The sequence below is a fragment of the Pyrgilauda ruficollis genome, unplaced genomic scaffold (genome assembly GCF_017590135.1).
Source record: "Pyrgilauda ruficollis isolate IOZ18807 unplaced genomic scaffold, ASM1759013v1 scaffold3, whole genome shotgun sequence".
NCBI lineage: Eukaryota > Metazoa > Chordata > Aves > Passeriformes > Passeridae > Pyrgilauda > Pyrgilauda ruficollis.
The window spans coordinates 6,423,277-6,442,361 of record NW_024524377.1 but is presented as its reverse complement, the minus strand read 5'-3'; the positions used below and the strand labels follow the sequence as shown (position 1 = coordinate 6,442,361).

Sequence of the window (19,085 nt, the reverse complement as noted above, 5' to 3'; positions counted from 1 at the left end):
CACCTTTACTCATTTGCTTTTGGCTAATCTTAGTGCTTACTATCCAAAGTTATGGTTATTTCTACCTGTGGCTGTAATCTGCCTGGTCAGACACGTGGCATGCCCAGGATTTGACAGCAGAGTTAGGAATTTTGGGCCACAGGTTGCCAACACAGAGGTTTTTTCCACTCACCCCCTGCACTCCTTCCAGTTTCAGCTGTGGTGCTGCCCTGCTATGGGACTGCATCCCAAACCTCCATGCACCTCTCTTCTCACCCTTTCCTCACCTCTGCCTGGATGCTTTTCTACTACATTCCAAACCTCTCTTTATCACAGCTTTTTTGAGACAGTGAATACCAGATGGAGTCTGTGAATACCAGAGCAATATTCAGTTCACATCCAGACCAGAACATTAATAAATACAAATACATTATGAATTTCCCTGCCATTTGTGTTTTGGGTTTTTTCCATATCCATATTAGCTATTTATATCTAAATCTCTATTTTCTGTATTGTGAGTGAAGTTATCTTATTCCCACTGCAGATTCAAAAGAGGAGATTTTCCAAGGCTGCTCAGCATGGTAATTAAGATAGAATCATGGCTGATTTGATCTTCCCTGCTTCTTTTTCACTATTTTTATACAGATGTGCACCCAATATGCCAGCTAAATGGTCAGAATTATTATGAGATTGCTGATAGAAGGCAACTCAGTGTATTTTAAATATCAATGTAACTTCTTAAAGAAAGAGGAAACCTATCAATCAAGGTTGTAATTGTGTTTAATGCACATTTTGCTTTTAACAGCAATTTGCCAGTTTAAACAGCATAGACCTTACAAGGGTTAATTGGTGAAGAGGTTAGAATGCTTTTAAAGTTGTATCTAAATTATACCTTATTTATTCTTTATTGTACAACATTTTTCAGACAGTCTAATGTTATAACTACATGCTATACAGTAGCAGCATGCCCACACCACTGAAGTTAAGGCTGTGTCACCATTCTCATCATGAACCTTCCTCAGGGTTTGAACACATCAGCCATAAAATCACAGCAGTTTGAAACAACAGGACACCCACGATGTGATCCTGAATTGATGTTAGTCAAGTAAGAATAAAAACAATACAGACACATATAATAAAGGACTCCACCCAAATTTATTTTGGATGATTGCTGCCTTTGCACAACATGCTTAAAATTTCCAAAATGAAATTTAAAAGTCAGCGGACAGCACAGTCTAACCAGGTTTAGCTGAATCTGAGTGCAAAGTGCTGCAAAGTGGGTGCCACAGATGCACAACAACCACTTCTCACATACTGCACATTTCAACACACACGAGGCTGCTTCTGTGTAAGTACTGAGGCTGGCAGGTAACAGCAGTTCTACCACCAAGGGAATAACAAAACCAACTCATCTTCAGTTGTACACACTCGTTGGTCATGATGAAGCTACACTGTTTACCAAGTCAGCATACTGGCTACTGAGGTACTGTGTTATTCCCTACAGTTAGCATAAGAGACATCTGAATTTTTATGCCACTCATGCCCTGATAACTCAAGAGGGACTTCTCACACTATCCACCAAGCTGAAGCCATTTGTTGAAGTAAAGAAGGTGGATGAGGTGAAATACTGTAAGAGAGAGACCCAACAGCTTCTTCAGCAAATTGCCAGAGCCTGCCTAAAGAAACTCACCCTTCATTCCTGCCCAGCTTCTTGGTTTTATCAATAAAATACTTCTTATTGCCATATGGTTGGATTAAGAGAAAACCTCTGGTCAGGGATCTATTTAGACATGTTCTGCCTCTGCTTAAAGCAAAGTGCCTCTGCAGGTGCTTTCCTGAAACATCATCGCAGGACAGCGGGGTGACGACACTTTCAGGTGATGACACTTTCTGAAGCTGCAGAACCAAGCTCTTCATACATCACTTGCTTATTTATTATTTTTACAATTTCCCATTCAAGAAATTTTTCTTTTGCGACCATGTATTTTGTTACAACGCTTTTGGAAGTGCTCATTCCACACTTTTCAGACTTGGAGGTAAGCAGGTAAGACTGAAAAAGTTTCCTAGTTCAAGCTTCATGTACAACACATTCACACATTTATTAATAAAAACTTGTCTAAACATCTATTTGTTCTTTGGACCAACTCCAGCCTCCCTAGGTGACTGTAACATGTCTTATAAACCTTTCATGGAAGACTTAAAAAATAGTACTTAAAAGACAAAAAAGGAAAACAAATACATTTAAACATCATCAACAAAGACAGAATGGGAAAACAGAGTGGAGACATCCCACGCCAAACTCACTGCAGGCACAGGTTAGTAGTGTCCTCTTGAAATCTGCTTTCTGCCTTCTTACATTTCTTCCAGCTCATGGTCTTAAAAGCGAGCTGCAAAGCCAAGAGAAGATTCCAGGTATGCCCCCAGATATGGACCGCACACTAAAATCCTTCTTAAGAAGGGAAGTGCTCAGCACACAGCCTATTTCAGCTCGCTGTCCTACCAGGCTGTCGGTGCACAGGCACCTGCCAAACAGGGCTAACAGCATTTCCCTGCCTCAGGAAACTGCTGCAAGAACAAATGCATTTATGGCTGCCTGGACACAGTAACAGCAACGAGGGCTCCATCAGTACCTAAAACACAGCACTGCTGATCCCTGCCAACAGAGCAGGGGGTGGGCAAGGCCACCAAGAGTAGCATTGGTAATGGAGGGGTTTATGACACCTTAAGGTAGTGGCTGATTTACTTCAGAATTGAATTTTGCAATAAAAACTCCCTAAGCTGTTTTCCTATCAACACAAATCAGCTTAAAGGACTGTACGAGAATGACCTGAACTGTACCTTGTTTTGCCCACAAGTAGTTTCAGAATCTGTCCACGGCTCACAGAAACTCAAAAACAAACATAACGCTGGGTGTACCAGGGGAAAAAGAGTGAACAGTTTCCAGACTCAGTTTCCATTTCTGTGATTCTGGGCACACACCACAGAAAAATTAAATGCTATGGCAGTAACCCATGAAACCTGCAGAGAGTTTCCTCACCAGTAATGTGGGTCAGAAGAATTGTATTCGGTGTTAATAGGCATAAATCAGTTACTTATTGCATCAAAGTTCACCTGTAATCCATGAATTTCATACAGATATTATGGGCTATCATGGAAAGAGATCTTCATTGCTAAATGTGAACCCTCTCTGTCTTTTACTAGCTGTTAAGAAAAAATTCCTCAAAACTTTCAAGATAAAGTGAATCAAGAAGTTTCAGCTACAGAAACATAGTGCAAAGGTTCAGTTTGGCACTGCAATATTACAGACAGACAGGAATTTATGGTAAACTGTTTAGATTTGGAAAAAAGAATCCTATAATTGAACCAATATTGTCAAATGTATTGCATACTATTGTAACTTCACAGTAATCAAAATCAGACATCAAGGTTTCTATAGAAGCAGCAATCACAGATTGCAGTAAAGTATACCACTCAAGGGAAAAAATTGCATTTTGGCAATTTTATAGTCAAGTGTTCCTTATGCTCCTCCAACAGTCATTTGTCAGACATTTTCCTGTTTAAAAGGTGCATATTATTTCTTCTCAGTCCTCGTGAGACTTCTCTGCAATGACTTTGCATTCATACTGAAAAACAGAAATTGACAAAATAATATTAATTTACATAACTAGTGAAAAAGACTTAAGTGATTTTTCTACAAAATGGGTGATAAAATAGCTCTTGTTAAACTCCACTCAGGTAAGTTTGATCTCCTTAAGTTTTGTGCACATACTGGTGACTGCAATTTCTGTCCCCTGAGCAGGTCAGACTTTGAGGATGGCCTGATTTCTCCCCAGACACAGGAGCTCTTAGCTCATGGTCCTGAAAGTATGTAACAGAGTGCACAGAGCAAAGCATGGGTGTACTCTGATTTACAGACTGATCAGCTCACTAAGTACATCAACAAGAAATGATTGCTGATTTCTACCTCACTGCACACCCTTGAGCCAAACAGCTGGCTGGTATACATGGAGGAAGAAATTATATGTACATTTAACTTCTACTGGAAGGCAATCAACTGCCCTCCTCCAGACTCACCATTGCCAGCTGCCTGCCAATATTGCCCATTGTTATTCCACCAGCAAAAAATATACATGGCAACCAGGAACGGACATAGAGGAAGTCTGGGGATGTGTATCTGGAAAAGAATACACATTTTTGAGCTCAGTGTTGTGCAACAGAGTCCTCCAAACACAAGGCAAACACACAATTATTAGGACATTTTAACTTAAAAATATCCACATTACAGAAATTTAATTTCTTGCAGCAAATAACAAAGGAGGCTTCTTATTGATTATAGCTGCATTTATTCAACCAAAGCGTGTTACATCATTGGCAAGGTAGCAATTTTATTTCACTTAGCATTTCCAACTAGATTTCTCACTTACACTCAGATAAGAGCTTTCATAAACAGTCCAATTTATGCTGTGCTCAAAATCAGGTGCTGACAGCTTTGAAAATCATGTCAAATTGTACCCCTCCAGTTATTCTGACTTAATGTTACAGCTTCAGAACATTATCATTTCACCTTAGGGGAGCAAATACTTACTGATAAACTCCATTGTACACCAGAAGCTGTGACACCAACGTGGCCAGGAAAGCAATTCCTACTCCAAGACCAAAGCCACTTCGTGACCTGTCAAAGGTCCACCACAGCCCAATGGACAGGGCTGCCAAGGTGAGAGACAGCTGGATATTGTTGGCAAAATCCACCTTCTGTGCTGGCTGTTAAGGATCAGCTTGGAAATACCATGTGCAAGCATAAAGCAATTTTTGTCATTCTGTTTCTATTATTTTGGCACAACAGAAAAAAAAATATCATTAAGACAAGTACTGTGTTATCTGTATCATCTCTCACACAGCTATCAGATGTGAGGAATTAAGGCTTGTAATTGTCACTATTTAGGAAACTAAAAACTTATGATACTTCTTCCAATTTTAGGGTCTTTGCACTGTACAAGACTGAAGAGTCTCTTCCCCTACCAAACAATCAGCATTTTATAGAGACACACAATGTTACTTCTCACCCTCACCTGAACCTTTATTACACTCAATATGAAATCTTAAATCTAGCATTAAATTTATTCAACTGATAGGGACTTACCAAAAAAAGGTATTTATCACTCTTAATTGCAATTTTGTTTAAATTACATGAGGCTTTACATTCAGCTCAACATTAAAATGTTAATGTGTTCTACAAATCAAAATTAAAATACTACTGGGAAGTGTTCATGTAAATCAACATTGAAAGTCAGTTTTGTCAGCTTGTGTAAGAATTGTGAAGTCACTTCAGACATCTTTGTGTGTTTCACATCCTTCAAAATGTTTTGGAAACACTAACTCATTCTCATTACTCCTGTCCAAAACAGATAATTAAAAAGGGGCTTGTCATGTTTCATAGGCCTGAAAGCAAATTTATGGGATGACAGTATAAAAACCACTGTCCTATTTCCTCACAAAAATCTGGAGGGAGACCTAGTGGAAATGAGAAACAAGCTTGACTAACTGAAATAAATAATTACAGGATAAAAATCAATAGCTTCAGAAAAAGTGTCAAAGAAGATAGAACCCTCACCAAATCTGGCAATGTGCAGAACTGGCAACAGCTGAAGAGAAAGCAGTCTGGAGAGCTGTCAAGCAGGAAATACAGACAGTACATTACTGATGTCCTGGGATATGGGGAACAGCTGCTAGAGAACTGAAGAAAATTTGCTGTAAATAATCAGAGCTGTGTGAAAAGGAGCTGTCAACTCTTATTTCTTAAAAGCAGCAAAGCTGCCACGGGCTCACCCAACAGGTACAGGTCAGTGAGAACCACAGCACCAGAGCAGAGCATCTCTGGAAGGAGAGAGAGGTTTGTGAGGGACAGTGGGAGTGATTCAGAACCTCGGCAGCTCCAGCTCATCTGGCCACACTGGATGGCAGAAGGTGGGGAAAAACCACACAGCAACAAAACCATCAGTGGCCAAGCAACCCCAGCGAGAATTCAGCCAGCTCTGCCACCTTTCACTTAGTGTGCTCCCTCTTCCTGGGAATGAGGAGATCCAACAGCACAAGAACAGAACTTTTAGCACCATTTTTGTGAACTGTGTTGGAGCTGACACAGATGGAGATGAGCAGAGATGATCAGCTTTCTTTACAAGACCCTAATTTTCACCAGCAGACCCTGGTTTTAGCTGACAGAGGGGGCACTAGGCATAACTGCAGAAAGTCTCTGACCAACAGCACTGCCAGTAAGGTGCATCAGTCCATGAGAAAAGCAACCTGTCAGCCAGGGTACTCTCTTGGCATCAAGGAAGGCATCCTTTGCAGAAGGGGGTAGCAACATTTCCTGGCATCGTATAGTCCTGGGTATTCCTGGTCCTGAGCTTTCCCCACTCTTTGCAAAGTGCTTCACTCAAGATTTCAAGACAGGGCCTCGAACTCTTACTATGGTATTAATAGGACATCAGCTTGCAACAACCTAAAGCACTTTTCTTTAATACCCACTGCATGAATATCTTCCCACACTAACCTTCATTATTCAAATAAAGACTCTAAGTAAGACAAAGCCCAATATCGAGACATTCCTAATGAAAATATTTTTCAGAACAAAAAGATGTGAGACTCATCAGCTCCAATACTGCAACAAGTTTGACACTAACAAATAATCTGCATTTTCCTTGCAAAAATGCTGCATGTTACACCTTTAACACCAATTCGCCACAACTGTGTGAGCTTTTTTTAAGAGGAAACCCATTTGTTACCACCAATGTCATCTGGTTATAGGATACAGCACTGGCATGATTTATTCCCACAAAGACTGCTACACATCGCATTACACTGGACCATTCTCTCTTGAACTTATGTGGCTCTCCCAGATGTCTGTCCATGCAGGGGTACAATAACCCAATCACAGCTGTGGAGACAGGAAAGAAAAAAGGCCCTGAAGTTAAAGCACTGGCAACATTTAACTAGAATAAAGGCTATCTAGACTTTGACAACTATAGTCACTACTAAAACACATATTTTAATGATAAACAGCACAAAAACATACATTGTAAAAGAAGAGGAATTTCAAAAAGTTTCATTATTTAAAAAAGCTATATAGAGTTCAGCAGCATCTCCAGCCACTGCAGCAGAAGCAGCAGTACAGAGGCAATTTGAACCAGGGGCAGAGGATGACAGAGCTCTCCCCTACACCAACATCTGCACTGTAGTTCAGAAAGAGCACTAACAGCATACAGGTTTGGCACTTACAAAAATCCCACACATCAAACATGTTTAAAATAACTGCAAAACCAACACACCACAGTACTGGTGTAGTTTATAACATCAATATTTTGTGTTTTCTTCTGTTCTTGTTACAAGCAGGGTTTGTTTGGATAACATTTTTCTCTTCTTCAATGTTACTCTCAAGCTCACCCAGAAGAGAGAAAGCCAAGAGCCTACAGTAGCTGTTGAATACAGAAAGCAAACAGGAATTCCAGCCCCAGGGAATTGAGATGCTCTTTCAATATTTCTTCACAAATGTGTTCTCTACTGCAACTGCAGCTAAAAAGACTTTTACCAACCATACTAAGGAACAATAATGGTGCCTTAATGTTAAGACTGTAGTGGTGTGAGCACAGCAGAGCCTGAGCCATCAGCACAGACTGCAGTGCCTTCAGTCCAGCACACTGCTGGGGGTAACACTGCAAATGCTCTTTCCTCTGCCACAGAGGAAACTGATCTCAGGGATTCGGGAAAATAAATCATCAGTAAAGCTGGAGCGGAAAAAAACCTCCCTGAGCAATTTTCTTGCCAAAGGCCTTGGGCCAAACTCATGACTAATAAGGGTGATGGATGAAAGGACTTCTCTGAATGCAGCCTCGATCACCCCTGATTATAAATATGCAAAATACCTTTATTCTGTTCATAATAATAAACCATACTGCAGAGAAATGTTACGTCAATTCCACGAAGGCTGTGCAAGTACAAATGGTAAGAAAATGGGTGAATTATCAGCATTTACCACAGAGGTTCCCTGTATGCATGCCAGCAGAGAAGATAAGGAAAGAAAATGGAGAAGACTAATAATGAAAAAAAACCCCTGAACATTTCAACAGAGTGACTCCTGCTGGGAAAAGCCAGTTAAGGCTGTAGTATCTTTAAATCAGGTGGCTTAAAAATCAAGTACTAAAATCACGCAGTACACTTTACAAACCATATTCAGTCTTTCCATCAAAACTACCAACCCATCAGGCCCAGAAAGGCCTACAAGTTTCTTGGGAGATGATGGCAAGAGACAGCCTTCCCAAGTTCCCACTGGCAGCTGCAGAGTTCTAAGGTGACCCAGGAAAGCACAAAAACTAATTCATGGACACATGTATATTTATGTATACAAAAAGATCAGAAGGATACTAATAGCTCAATAAGGACAGCGATGCTGAAAGGGAATTTTTTATCTTCCCCACCTCTCATGCAGTTTTTTGCAACTACCTATCTCAGCACACCAGGCACAGACACAGGACTGAACTTACCTGATGCTGTGCCACAGCAAGGTGGTACCCACCAAGCTGAGGAGAAGATGCTTGTGATCACATCAGGGGGGAAGAGAGTAACGTTCCTCTGGATCTGAAGCAAGTTTAATACTAATGCAAGAAACACACCAATAAAAAACAGCACTACACCACGAATTACCAAATTCATGCCACGACTGGTTACAGATGAAATGTATGGGCCACACTTTTTTGGTAAGGTTGGCATTGCATCATTTTCTGCCATGACTTCTTAAGTTATTAGAGGCATCCAAGAGGCTGACTGACGATTCACTTGCAATCAATATTTTTACTCTCTTCAATTAGGAGACACCCAAACCCTGAAAAATAATAAAAAAAGAGTGAAAATTCAGATATAAGAAACATTACATGTATTTCCCTCACTTCTTTGGACACTGGGTTAAAAAAATGCCTATTATATTTTTTCTGAATTTTCTGAAGAGGCAATTAGTCCTTTGACAGCAGAATCAACCACAGCTGCAAAAATGCCTACAAAGGGAATAGGTTTCACAACTATTTTTTTCTACTAGGAGACAGAGGAGGAAACATGTGGGATGGGACAAGTAGGAATGTGAAAATACATTCCAGGAGGTGAAGAAATGACACAGATATCAGATGGAAGAAAGGCTTGTTTTGCAGCAAGAATAAATTGGTTTACTCCCTTCCTTTAAGCAACAACTGGAGGTTATATAATTCAGCAGCAAGTAAACACAGCCCTCAATTTCAAGTCAGCCACAGGGGTTCAGAGATCTCTTTTCCTGAAGAGACACTAAAAAAAACATTTCTCAATTGGAAAGTGAAATCTGTGAAGTAACTTTCAGGCTGGAGTCAGAATTTCAGCAATCCTGCATCACAAATGTTTTGTAACCTTCAGAAAGAGCAAACAGCTCAGCAAACCAGAGCAGTAACTTCAGCACAGAGAAATATTTAGAAAATAACACACACATCTGGTGAAAAGTGCTCTACATCACTACAAACCCCAACTGTAATCAGGGACAGAAGCACCCGAGGGCAAAGGAAAGGAGCTCCACCTGCCTTTGCCCTAGGAAGCCTCAGACATGAGTAACTGCCGGCACTACAGGAATGGCAGAGCTCCCACCCCAATCCCTTCCTCAAAAAAAACAGAACCTGTCCATCATGGGTCTTGTTATACACAGATTCAGTGTCACATTCATGTACAACAACGATTCTGATCGACAGCTTAGCCACCTGGAACTTCAGAAAAAAAGCCCTGACATTGTTTTTAAATCTGAAACTGCCAGCTGGTAGCAGCTTCTGTTAACTCTTATTTATGGCACATGGGGAGCCAAACCAGAACATCCATCCGCTTTCCTCTCAGCTCCAGCCAAGCCCGAGGAAGCTCTCTGCAGACACAGCAGCAGAGCAGAGGACTCAGCATTCATTCACTTCTGCTGACTGAAAGCCAAAAGGGAAGTTAAATACATCCAGGCTAGTTAAGATATTCCAGTCAACTGTAAAGATGTGATGCCACACCATGGCATACTCCATCACACGAGGAAAGTTCCAACAGACAGAAAAAAAAAGAGGACAAAAAAGAAAAAAAGTTGTCTTCATACAAAACTTCCCACTGGCAGTTTGGGAAGGCAACAGTGCCTTCCTAAGAACACAGGCTCTCTTGTACAAAGCCTATTTCTCATGTTCCTTGTAATCATGAGCACACCTTGGGGGGAAAGAGAACCACCAAGGTGTCAGGCTTCTTAGTCTGCTTCCTGAGTCAGACTGCCAGCCTTGATGTCTGTATCAAGGCTGGCACTGGCACTGCAACACTTCCTTCAAGCAAAAAGGAGGTGCTCCAGATTTTTCTTTCCTGCTCTGGATGGCACAGCACTGGAGTTTGGATCACACTTTTAGCCTCCAGCAAAGAAACCATGGAGTCACAAAAACATCACTATTTCTACTGAGAGTCTCCCTGTGTCCCCTGGGGCTTTGCACACCAGGTGATCACTGGAATTCTCAGAAGTTTTTTCAACACACGGCATGGGGGGCTGTAGCTCCCCATTACAAACTCTGCAGGAATACTGTGCCTAACATGAGTTTTCAAACTGTTATGTCCCTTCTCAGATCTGGCTTGCCTAGGGAAATAAGCTAAGCTCTTAACTCTCCACTTACTTCACCATCCCAACAGCTTTTGGCACTTCCTGAAGTCTGCATATCCCTTTTTTAAAATGCATGACCCAAGCTGATATATAAGGAAGCTCACACTTAGTTCTTTAATGAGCAGCACACAGGATAACAGTTTCTTTTTTCAGCCATAAAGTGGTTTGCTCAAGTCCTGTGATCCTTTACTACGTTCAAATCTCTCCTGTTACTGAAGTCTTTGTTCCCTGGCACCAGCTCCAGACCTTGCACGCTGCATTTCAGCCCGTAGGTGTCATTTATTTCTGACACCCAATTTCAACACACTTTTCCTGCAGGATCTCTCAGGCTTCTTTGGCCCTGCAAATGTTGCCAGCTTTGGGTCATCAGCAAGCATCTTACTGCATCCTATTTTGTGCACCAAGGTTATCAACTAAAATAGAATCATAGGATGTTCTGGACTGGAAGATACCTTAGAGATCACCTAGTTCCACCACCCAAATACTGAAAGAGATCAGCCCAAGTCCCTGTCTTTGATGAAATCTAGAACTAATTTCCCTGCATCGATTATTTCCCCATTTTACACTCTCCTGTTATCTCCCTCTAACAAGACTCTGCTTCTTGTAACTCTTCATCCACAGGAATCTTCAGCCTAATTAAGAATCATCAACTATCTCACATGGCAATACTAATGTAAACACTGATCGGCTCTTAGTGGTTTTTCTCCTAGAAATGCTGATGATCAAGTAAAAGTCCAATTTTATTCCACTATAAATCACTCTCAAATCATAAAACCTGCATTTGTATAATTTCCACTTTTTTAATATGCCCTTCAGCAAATACATATTTAATTCTGAAGGCTTACCTAAATGCAACAGGAAGGAAATCACTTACTGCTTCTACACAACCACTGCAGGTGCAAGTTATTCAAGACACCAGAACAGATTTTTATTAGCAGGTAAACAGCCTGACCCCAGCAAGGGCACCTGGGTAGGAACATACTGACAGATGTTTATGCAAGTAATTCAAAGGCTGAAACTAGCGTGACGCAGTCGCTTGCACCTGGTGGTTTCTCACCCTACACATCTCACTCCTAGTTGTTTCATCAGTTTCCAGATTTTCCACTGACTTTCTGGCATGCCACAGAGCAACTGGGGAACAGAGCAAAGTGATCAGTGCCCAGGAAACATTCTTCACTGCCCCAGACAGCCGAGGCTCGCAACGCCCTGGCACAGCACAGATATATACTATCACCACCTTTCATGGAAATTAAATTACTATCTCTAAAGACTCCAATTCCTTCTGACTAGGAGGCCACTGTTCCCGCAGACAGCGGAGACTCTGTCTCCTTTTAAGCCTTATGTTTTACTGCAGGTTTCCTCTCAGATAGCAACAGACCACAACATATTGAACCAACGAGACTTCTGAGCCTTCATTTCCTGGGAATGCACATTCACAGCTGTAACACGGCACTGAAAGCTGCAGGCTTGGCACAGCCAGAGTCTCAGCTGCACTTCCTTGCTCGCTGGCACACGCGGACTCCAGCCCAAGCTTTTCAACACACCGCGCACCATACGCGACTCGCAAGGCAGCCGCACGGTCTCTGGCGTTGCGCAAAAAGTTAACAAGTAAATTATCACCCTAGACATTTTTAAAACACTTAGTCACTTAACTGTCTCCTAAGGAGAAGATCCCTCCTGCTCACCCTGTGCTCTCCCTGCGCACCGAGAGCGATTCACAACTTCTGACACCACACACACACAGCGGGCACGGCGCAGTCAGGCCGACAACGAGAACATTTATTTGGGCAACACCACGCAGGAGATGGCAAGAAACCATCCGTCTGCAGCGAGGCAACGCCAAAAGCAAACAAAACCATCGCCTCTCAGCCAGCGGGCGGCGGTTCTGCCCCGGACCCCGGGCCGGGCGAGCCCCGCCCGCCTGGGCAGCGCCGGCACCTCCGGCCCGGCTCGGCCGGCGGAGGGGCCGCGGGCCCGGGCAGCCCCGCCGGGCACAGGCTGTCCCGGCTGCCGGGGAACGGCCCCGCCGGCCTCTCCCTCCGTCCCCCCGGCCCTAACCCAAGCACCGTCCCGGCCCGCGGGCAGCACGGGGCCGAGGGCCGCCGCTCCCCGCCCGGCTCGGCCCGTCCCCCCGGCCCGCGGCTCCACAGCCCCGGCCCGGCCCAGCCCCTCCGCAGCGCCGGGACTCACTCGGCCTCCGCCATCTTCCGCAGTCCCCGCCCCGCGCAGCCTCCGCAGCGCCCGCCGGGCCTCGGCCGTGCCGGGCACGGGCAGCGCGGGGGGGCGCGGGGATGCTCCGCTGGAGCCCCCGCTCCGCCTCGGAGAGCGCCGGGGACCGCGGCCCTGCAGCACTGCCACGAAGTTTGTAAGAGGAGCACTTCACTTTGAGTGCTGTGTGTGCAGGAGTAATGGGTACAAACTGAAAGACAGGGAATTTAGGTTAGATATTAGGAAGAAATTCTTTACTGTGAGGCTGGTGAGACACTGGAACAGTTGCCCAGGAGGGTTGTGGATGCCCCAAGCCTGGCAGTGTTCCAGGCCAGGTTGGATAAGGCCTCGGTCAGCCCAGTCTAGTGCGAGGTGTCCCTGCCAATGGCAGGGGGTGTTGGGACTGGATGATCCATAAGGTTCCTTCCAACCCTTAACATTGTGTGATCCAATAATTGAAAGAAAAGCTGGATGTGTTGGGCTGTTTGCCCCATGAGCACAGTGCCAGCTGGGCTGGGGGCAGTACCACAGCCGGTTCCACCTTCAGGCACACACACGGTGGGAACGAAGTCCTTGTCTCCAGCTGAAGCTGCCAGCCCAGCTCGGGCCTCCTGAACGCCTGGTCCCACAAGGACTTTCCCATGCACTTGACTTTATTGATGGAGGACAAAATTGCACAGCTCCGTATTCCAGAAGCCACGTTTTCACCTCCAGTTTGGGCCTTTTGGGGAGAATGTACCACATAAAGCAGAAAACAATTTGGTTTAGCCTCTCTTAGGGATGGTAAAGGCATCACAACAAAAACCACCATTTATGTATGCAAGATGGAATATGTGAGAATAATGCTGTTAAATTCATTTGTATATCATATATTCAAATTACTGTATTAATGAACGCTTCCCTTTCTCATACTGATGTTGAATACTGTTATTAAAAATATTTGCACATAGCATTCCCCCAAGCTTGGTGTTTCACTAAAAGACTTTGACAGAGCTTTCCATATTACAAGGTCTGCAGAAATGCGGTGCCTATCCCCTTACAGCTTTCAGAATAATGGCTGGGTAGGATGGAATTTGTAGCTGTTCACTGTAGTGGCATCTTTAGAGATAACTGTGGTTTCTTTGTCCTGGTATGTTGTGATCAGCAGTGTCACCAAACGTGCAAACTCGGAGGGGAGGATGTGGGTCTATAACAGAAATATTAAGAGTGGAAAAGGGAGACATTTGCAGCAGCAGAAACCCGTTGTGGTTTAGATGAGCAATAAATGAATTTTCAAATCGTTCAACTTTGGCTTTTGTCACACAGAAACAAAGTCTTTTTATTCTCAGTAATTCTGCTGAGCTGCCTGCCGTGTCTGTGGTTTAGGTGGTTATTTTGCTGTACTTGAATGCCAAACTGTGGATCAAGAAAGACAAAAAGGTTTTTTTAATAAAATAAAATATATTTCCTTAACGTCAGATAAATGCTTTTGCCCAGCCATATGCCTGAAGCAGAACAAAGTGCCTTATTTATTTGTGCCTTAAAGACCAGGACCACCAGAAAGCCTGAAATCAGAAACTTTGGAAACATGAAGTGTGTGCTGTAGGGAGGAATGTATGGCATAAGCAGATGGAGACTGCCAGTGGTTGCTGGATCTTTCCTTCTCCAGACACTTGTAGATATAGCCAGGTAATGACTTGTATATCAATAAATTTGGATTAGTTACAGTCAGGTCTGCTGCTGCGTTTGGTACTATAAAATCACAAGATCTTAATTCCTACCAAAAAAAAAAAAGTGACCATATGACAATTATTAACCATATTAATAGAGGTGTATTAAACTAATGTGTGAGAAAATAAATAACCAGTGTTTGTGTAAATCACTGCAACTCCAAGGACTTGATGGCATTGCCATCTCACAGCAGAAGTCTCAGTCCCTACACCCATCTGATTATCTCAGAGGGCACAATATCCTATTGCATGAAAACGGGAGAAGTGTGAGGGAAAAGCATACAAAAATATATCTGAATGGGAAATTGCCAAAATAAATGCTTAGTCAAATAGTTTCACAGAGAAAGGAGGTAGAGATATGACCTGCAGAGAAGTGGCACTGGCTCTGAATTGACTGGACAAGTGTGAGGGAAAAGCATACAAAAATGTATCTGAATTGGAAATTGCCAAAATAAATGCATAGTCAAATAGTTTTACAGAGAAAGGAGGTAGAGATATGGCCTGCAGAGAAGTGGCACTGGCTCTGAATTGACTGGAATTTCTATGAAACATCATGGGAAAACTAAATACTCTTCAGGAATATAAATCACTTCCAAAGCCTTTTTGGAAGTTCTCCATACATACAGAAGCCTTCTGGAGGACCTTCATAAATAAAGAATAATAGAACTGGGCATGTTTTCCAGAAATGCCTTTTATCTCACTGGCTGAGGATGCTGTTTTGTGCTTTATTATCTGCAGCAGGAGGTGCAGTAGCCACCTGGGTTAGCACACCGCTGGGTCACAGGCTGAGAGCAGCAGGGCTGACAAGTCCTGCAGCACAGGAGCTTGTTAGGCACAAAGAGCAGCGTGCTGTGAACTACTCTGGGGTCTTGGCAACAGCGCAGTGAGCAGTGGACAAGTTCTATAAAATTGATTTTCCAATAGTGTTGGCATTTTAGAGAGGAAAGGGAAAAGAGACAGCAGCAGTGTGAGGCCATCGGATCACATGCGTTCTCACGTATGAAAAGGGATTGTGCTTATCTCAGGATATGCAGTTTTAGGGCAACTATCAAAGGCATTTTTTTTATTTATTTAGCCACTTGCAAAAGATGCTGGGTTGTCAGCTCCAGGGGCTAAAGTCCTTTATTTGTGTGCTGAAAGGTGCTGCATGGATGAATGCAGCCTGGGTTTCCCTGTGTCACTCTGCCAGCGTGGCTCAGCCCTGATCTGGTTTCCACACTCATTCAGTACTTGCTGAAATAGTCACCTAGGGAGTAAACACTGCCAGCCATGGCCGTGGTTTCTGAGATATGGAGTCCAGCCCAGTCAGAAATTTGCTAAGATAACCTCATTGCAACACATGCCAAAGAACCACAAACAGCTGGAGCATTGAAGGACTGACATTTAAACGAGATACTGAAAATACAAGGTAATCATCATCATGTTAGAATGCATCCAAATGTGGAATTTAGAAATTAAAGACTTCCTACTATATTTTTATATAAGCACCAGGCAACATCTAGGTTCAAGGGACAGACTAAATAGCTGGGACAGTGATCTTCAGTGGGGTGTATTTTTTTCAGTGGTAATTTTTTTTGGTAGTGGCTTCTGGTGAGAGGCAAGGACAGTGTGGAGCCTGAAGGTACACAGGGAATGTGCATGATGCATTCTAGTCCTGTGAGTGCATGCATCTGTCATAAGTGTGTCACTTGCTAAGAGTCAAAATAAGGTCAGTGCAGTTGAGTAAGTATATATAAAAAAGGGCAGGGAGGAAATTCATGTCAAATCAAGCTAAAAATAGATGGCTGAGTGGATGAGGAAACTGGCATAAGCAATGCAAACAGAAAAATTGTAGTCTAGAACAAAAACAGCCTTGCACAAGAAGTTGGGGTTTTTTTCTGGGCTTGATTGAAAATATTTTAAATATATGTGTCATTAAAGTTAGAATGAAAATTCTAAGTTTGGAGTTTCACAGTTTCTCTCCTCATGAATCTTTCTCAGATTCTCTCCCTCCCTCCCTCCCTCCCTCCCTCCTCTTCCCTCTCCTCCTTCATTGCCTTTGTGGCATCTCAGATCCACAAGGAAAGAGAAGATTCTAAGAACTGCACTTGTGATTGCACTTGAACTGCAACCACAGTGACAACTGCTTTTGTCAATGCTGTTGACTGAATTGATTTCAATTGGCACTGTATTTGTAGAGATACAGACTTTATACTTAGACCTACAAAAAATGTCAACATTTTAAATTATTATGAGATAGGGCAGTAACCCACCCTGTTTTGCCCTTCAGTGTAGAAGGCAGAGAGAATCTCTCGGGCACACATCTTGGGGTGCTGCTGTGCAGGCTCAGGAGTTGGACTTGATGATCCTTGTGGATCCCTTCCAACTCAGGCTATCCTATGAATCCATGAACAATCTCTACTCCTGCAGAGTTTACAGTCCAGAGAGAGCAGCAGATTCCTCTGCAGGTGGTAGAAAGAAATAGCACACACAGAGTGTGATAATTTTGCTCATTTAATGCATCTATTTTAAGTTAAAAAATTGTGTTCTGGAGAGGTCTGTTTCTTTCCTTCACCTGTTGCAGATGGAAAAGGTGCCAAACTTCATAGACATCTAACTTTTAGGCCTCAAAATAAGGAGATAATGATGTTATCCTGTGTAATTTGCTCAATAGCCCAGGTTATCTGGGTCAGTGTTGAGGAATGTTTGTGTTGCAGGAGTCTCAGGCACTTCTGTCAGACAGCAATCACTGCTGGCATTGACAGTGCTGGAAAGGACACATTACAGAGCAGTTTGAAAAATGTCTATTTCTTTTAGCCAACAGAAATCTGCAAATTTACAGTGACAATTCAAATATCACAAGTTCTCGTTTCCAACAAATATTTCCATTTTGCAGCATTCAGCTTCCTCACAAATTTGACCTTTCCCTCAGAAAGCACAAGATGCAAATGCAAAAGTAAAGGAACCAAGAGCTCACTTGGAAACACAATTTTCCATTAAAAGCAGTTTTAATGAAATATATTCCATCAGCTGGAGTTGCTTTTGACAGTCAGTAAGCGATGCAGGTACCTAAACACAGGATTCATGGTCTGTCTTAGAAATACTTTAAGGCATCCAGGACACCTGCATGGAGCATGGTATGTGACACCCACCTGCAAGACCTTACCTTGCTGAGGCTGGGCTGGGGATGGGGAGGGACACTCCAGGGCATCTGGAACAGCATTGCACACCCTGTGGCTGCACAATGAGCCTCAGAATCTCTCCAATTTCAGACAATAAAGCATCCCATCTGATGCCATTACTAGTGGGCTGTCAGAGCCTGATAAAGGAGGGAGGGCAGCAGCACAGTGCCCTTGAATCTCACCCTAAATTCATGGCACTCTTTTGGCCCCTCCTGGTTATTTTGCACCAGAGCAGACAGAAATTCCTGCACTGGGGCTCCGTGCTGTGACCTCCAGTGCAGCGCACTGGGAGCTGGCTCAGCCAGTGCCTCCATCCAGGCCCAAAGCAGGAGGCAGGGTGCAGGCACTCTCAGCAGGAGCTGTCCTGGGAACACATGGAGCACATGGCAGCCACAGCCAGCTCGGCAAGAAAAAAATGAAGTCTGGTGTTGGGCAACTGGATTGTGCAAGGAACACCGGGGTGAACGGAGCAGGAACTAGTAATCAGCCCTATGAGTCTCCCTGGAGCTATGAAAAGACAAGGAGGATTAATAATTGTCTGAGTCTGCATTATTATATATATATTTTTTAAGTCTCAAGGTTACAGAGGCAACACTGGAGAGCCATGTGCTAGAGAAGGAAGACAAGAACATGACTGGTCCAGGCTGGCTGCAGCTCTGAGCAGCCTGGTCCAGTGGAAGATGTTCCTGCCCATGGCAGGGGGGTTGGAATGGGATGATATTTAAGGTCCTTTCCAACCCAAACCATTTTATGATTCTATGGGATTATAATATAAATGGAATTGGAATTGCAGAGTTCTCAGGCCTTTTCCTGTTTAATAATTATATTACCACTTTTGCTATAATCGCTGTAAAAAGATAAAGAATTGTCTCTTTACTCTATAATGATCCACTAGCTGGTGTCAGCAAAGAATTGTTAGGCTGCCCTGGAATTCTGAGCAACTGCTTAAACTTGACCTTTTCTGATGAAAGCAGGGGCTTACTGTGTTGTGTAAGATTTGATATTACTACCAGAACACGGGGTATGAACCTTCTGAACTTGTATTTTAATGTGATGGCAAATGGAACTGTTAACAGCATCAGTTATATTCTCTTCTACATATTTCTAAGGTTTAATGAGGAAGGTTTAGGAAGGTTTAATGAGAAAGATATTTTTTATATTCTTAACTCTTTTAATAGAATTATCCCACACAAGTTGAACTAAAGTACACAGGACTTCAGAGGTAATGAAATATACGTTCCCAATTGTGTTGCTGATGTGGAACACTGAACTATGACCAGCTTAAACTGGCTCCTGGATTTTGTCTTAGCCCTTTATTCCTACACAACACATTTTGAATGTGAATTTCTGCTGGCA

General features: G+C 43.0%; 1 protein-coding gene across 1 annotated transcript; it reads right to left on the bottom strand.

Annotated features, from left to right (window-relative positions):
• Positions 1-741: 741 nt before the first annotated feature.
• INSIG2 (insulin induced gene 2) lies at positions 742-12,994 on the bottom strand. The gene is made up of 6 exons (XM_041473163.1): positions 12,842-12,994; positions 8,517-8,854; positions 6,789-6,913; positions 4,565-4,731; positions 4,054-4,153; positions 742-3,602 (listed from the first exon to the last, which is right to left on the bottom strand). The coding sequence occupies exons 2-6, from the start codon at positions 8,758-8,760 to the stop codon at positions 3,561-3,563; spliced, it is 678 nt and encodes a 225-aa protein (XP_041329097.1). The 5' UTR covers positions 8,761-8,854; positions 12,842-12,994; the 3' UTR covers positions 742-3,560.
• Positions 12,995-19,085: the final 6,091 nt, after the last annotated feature.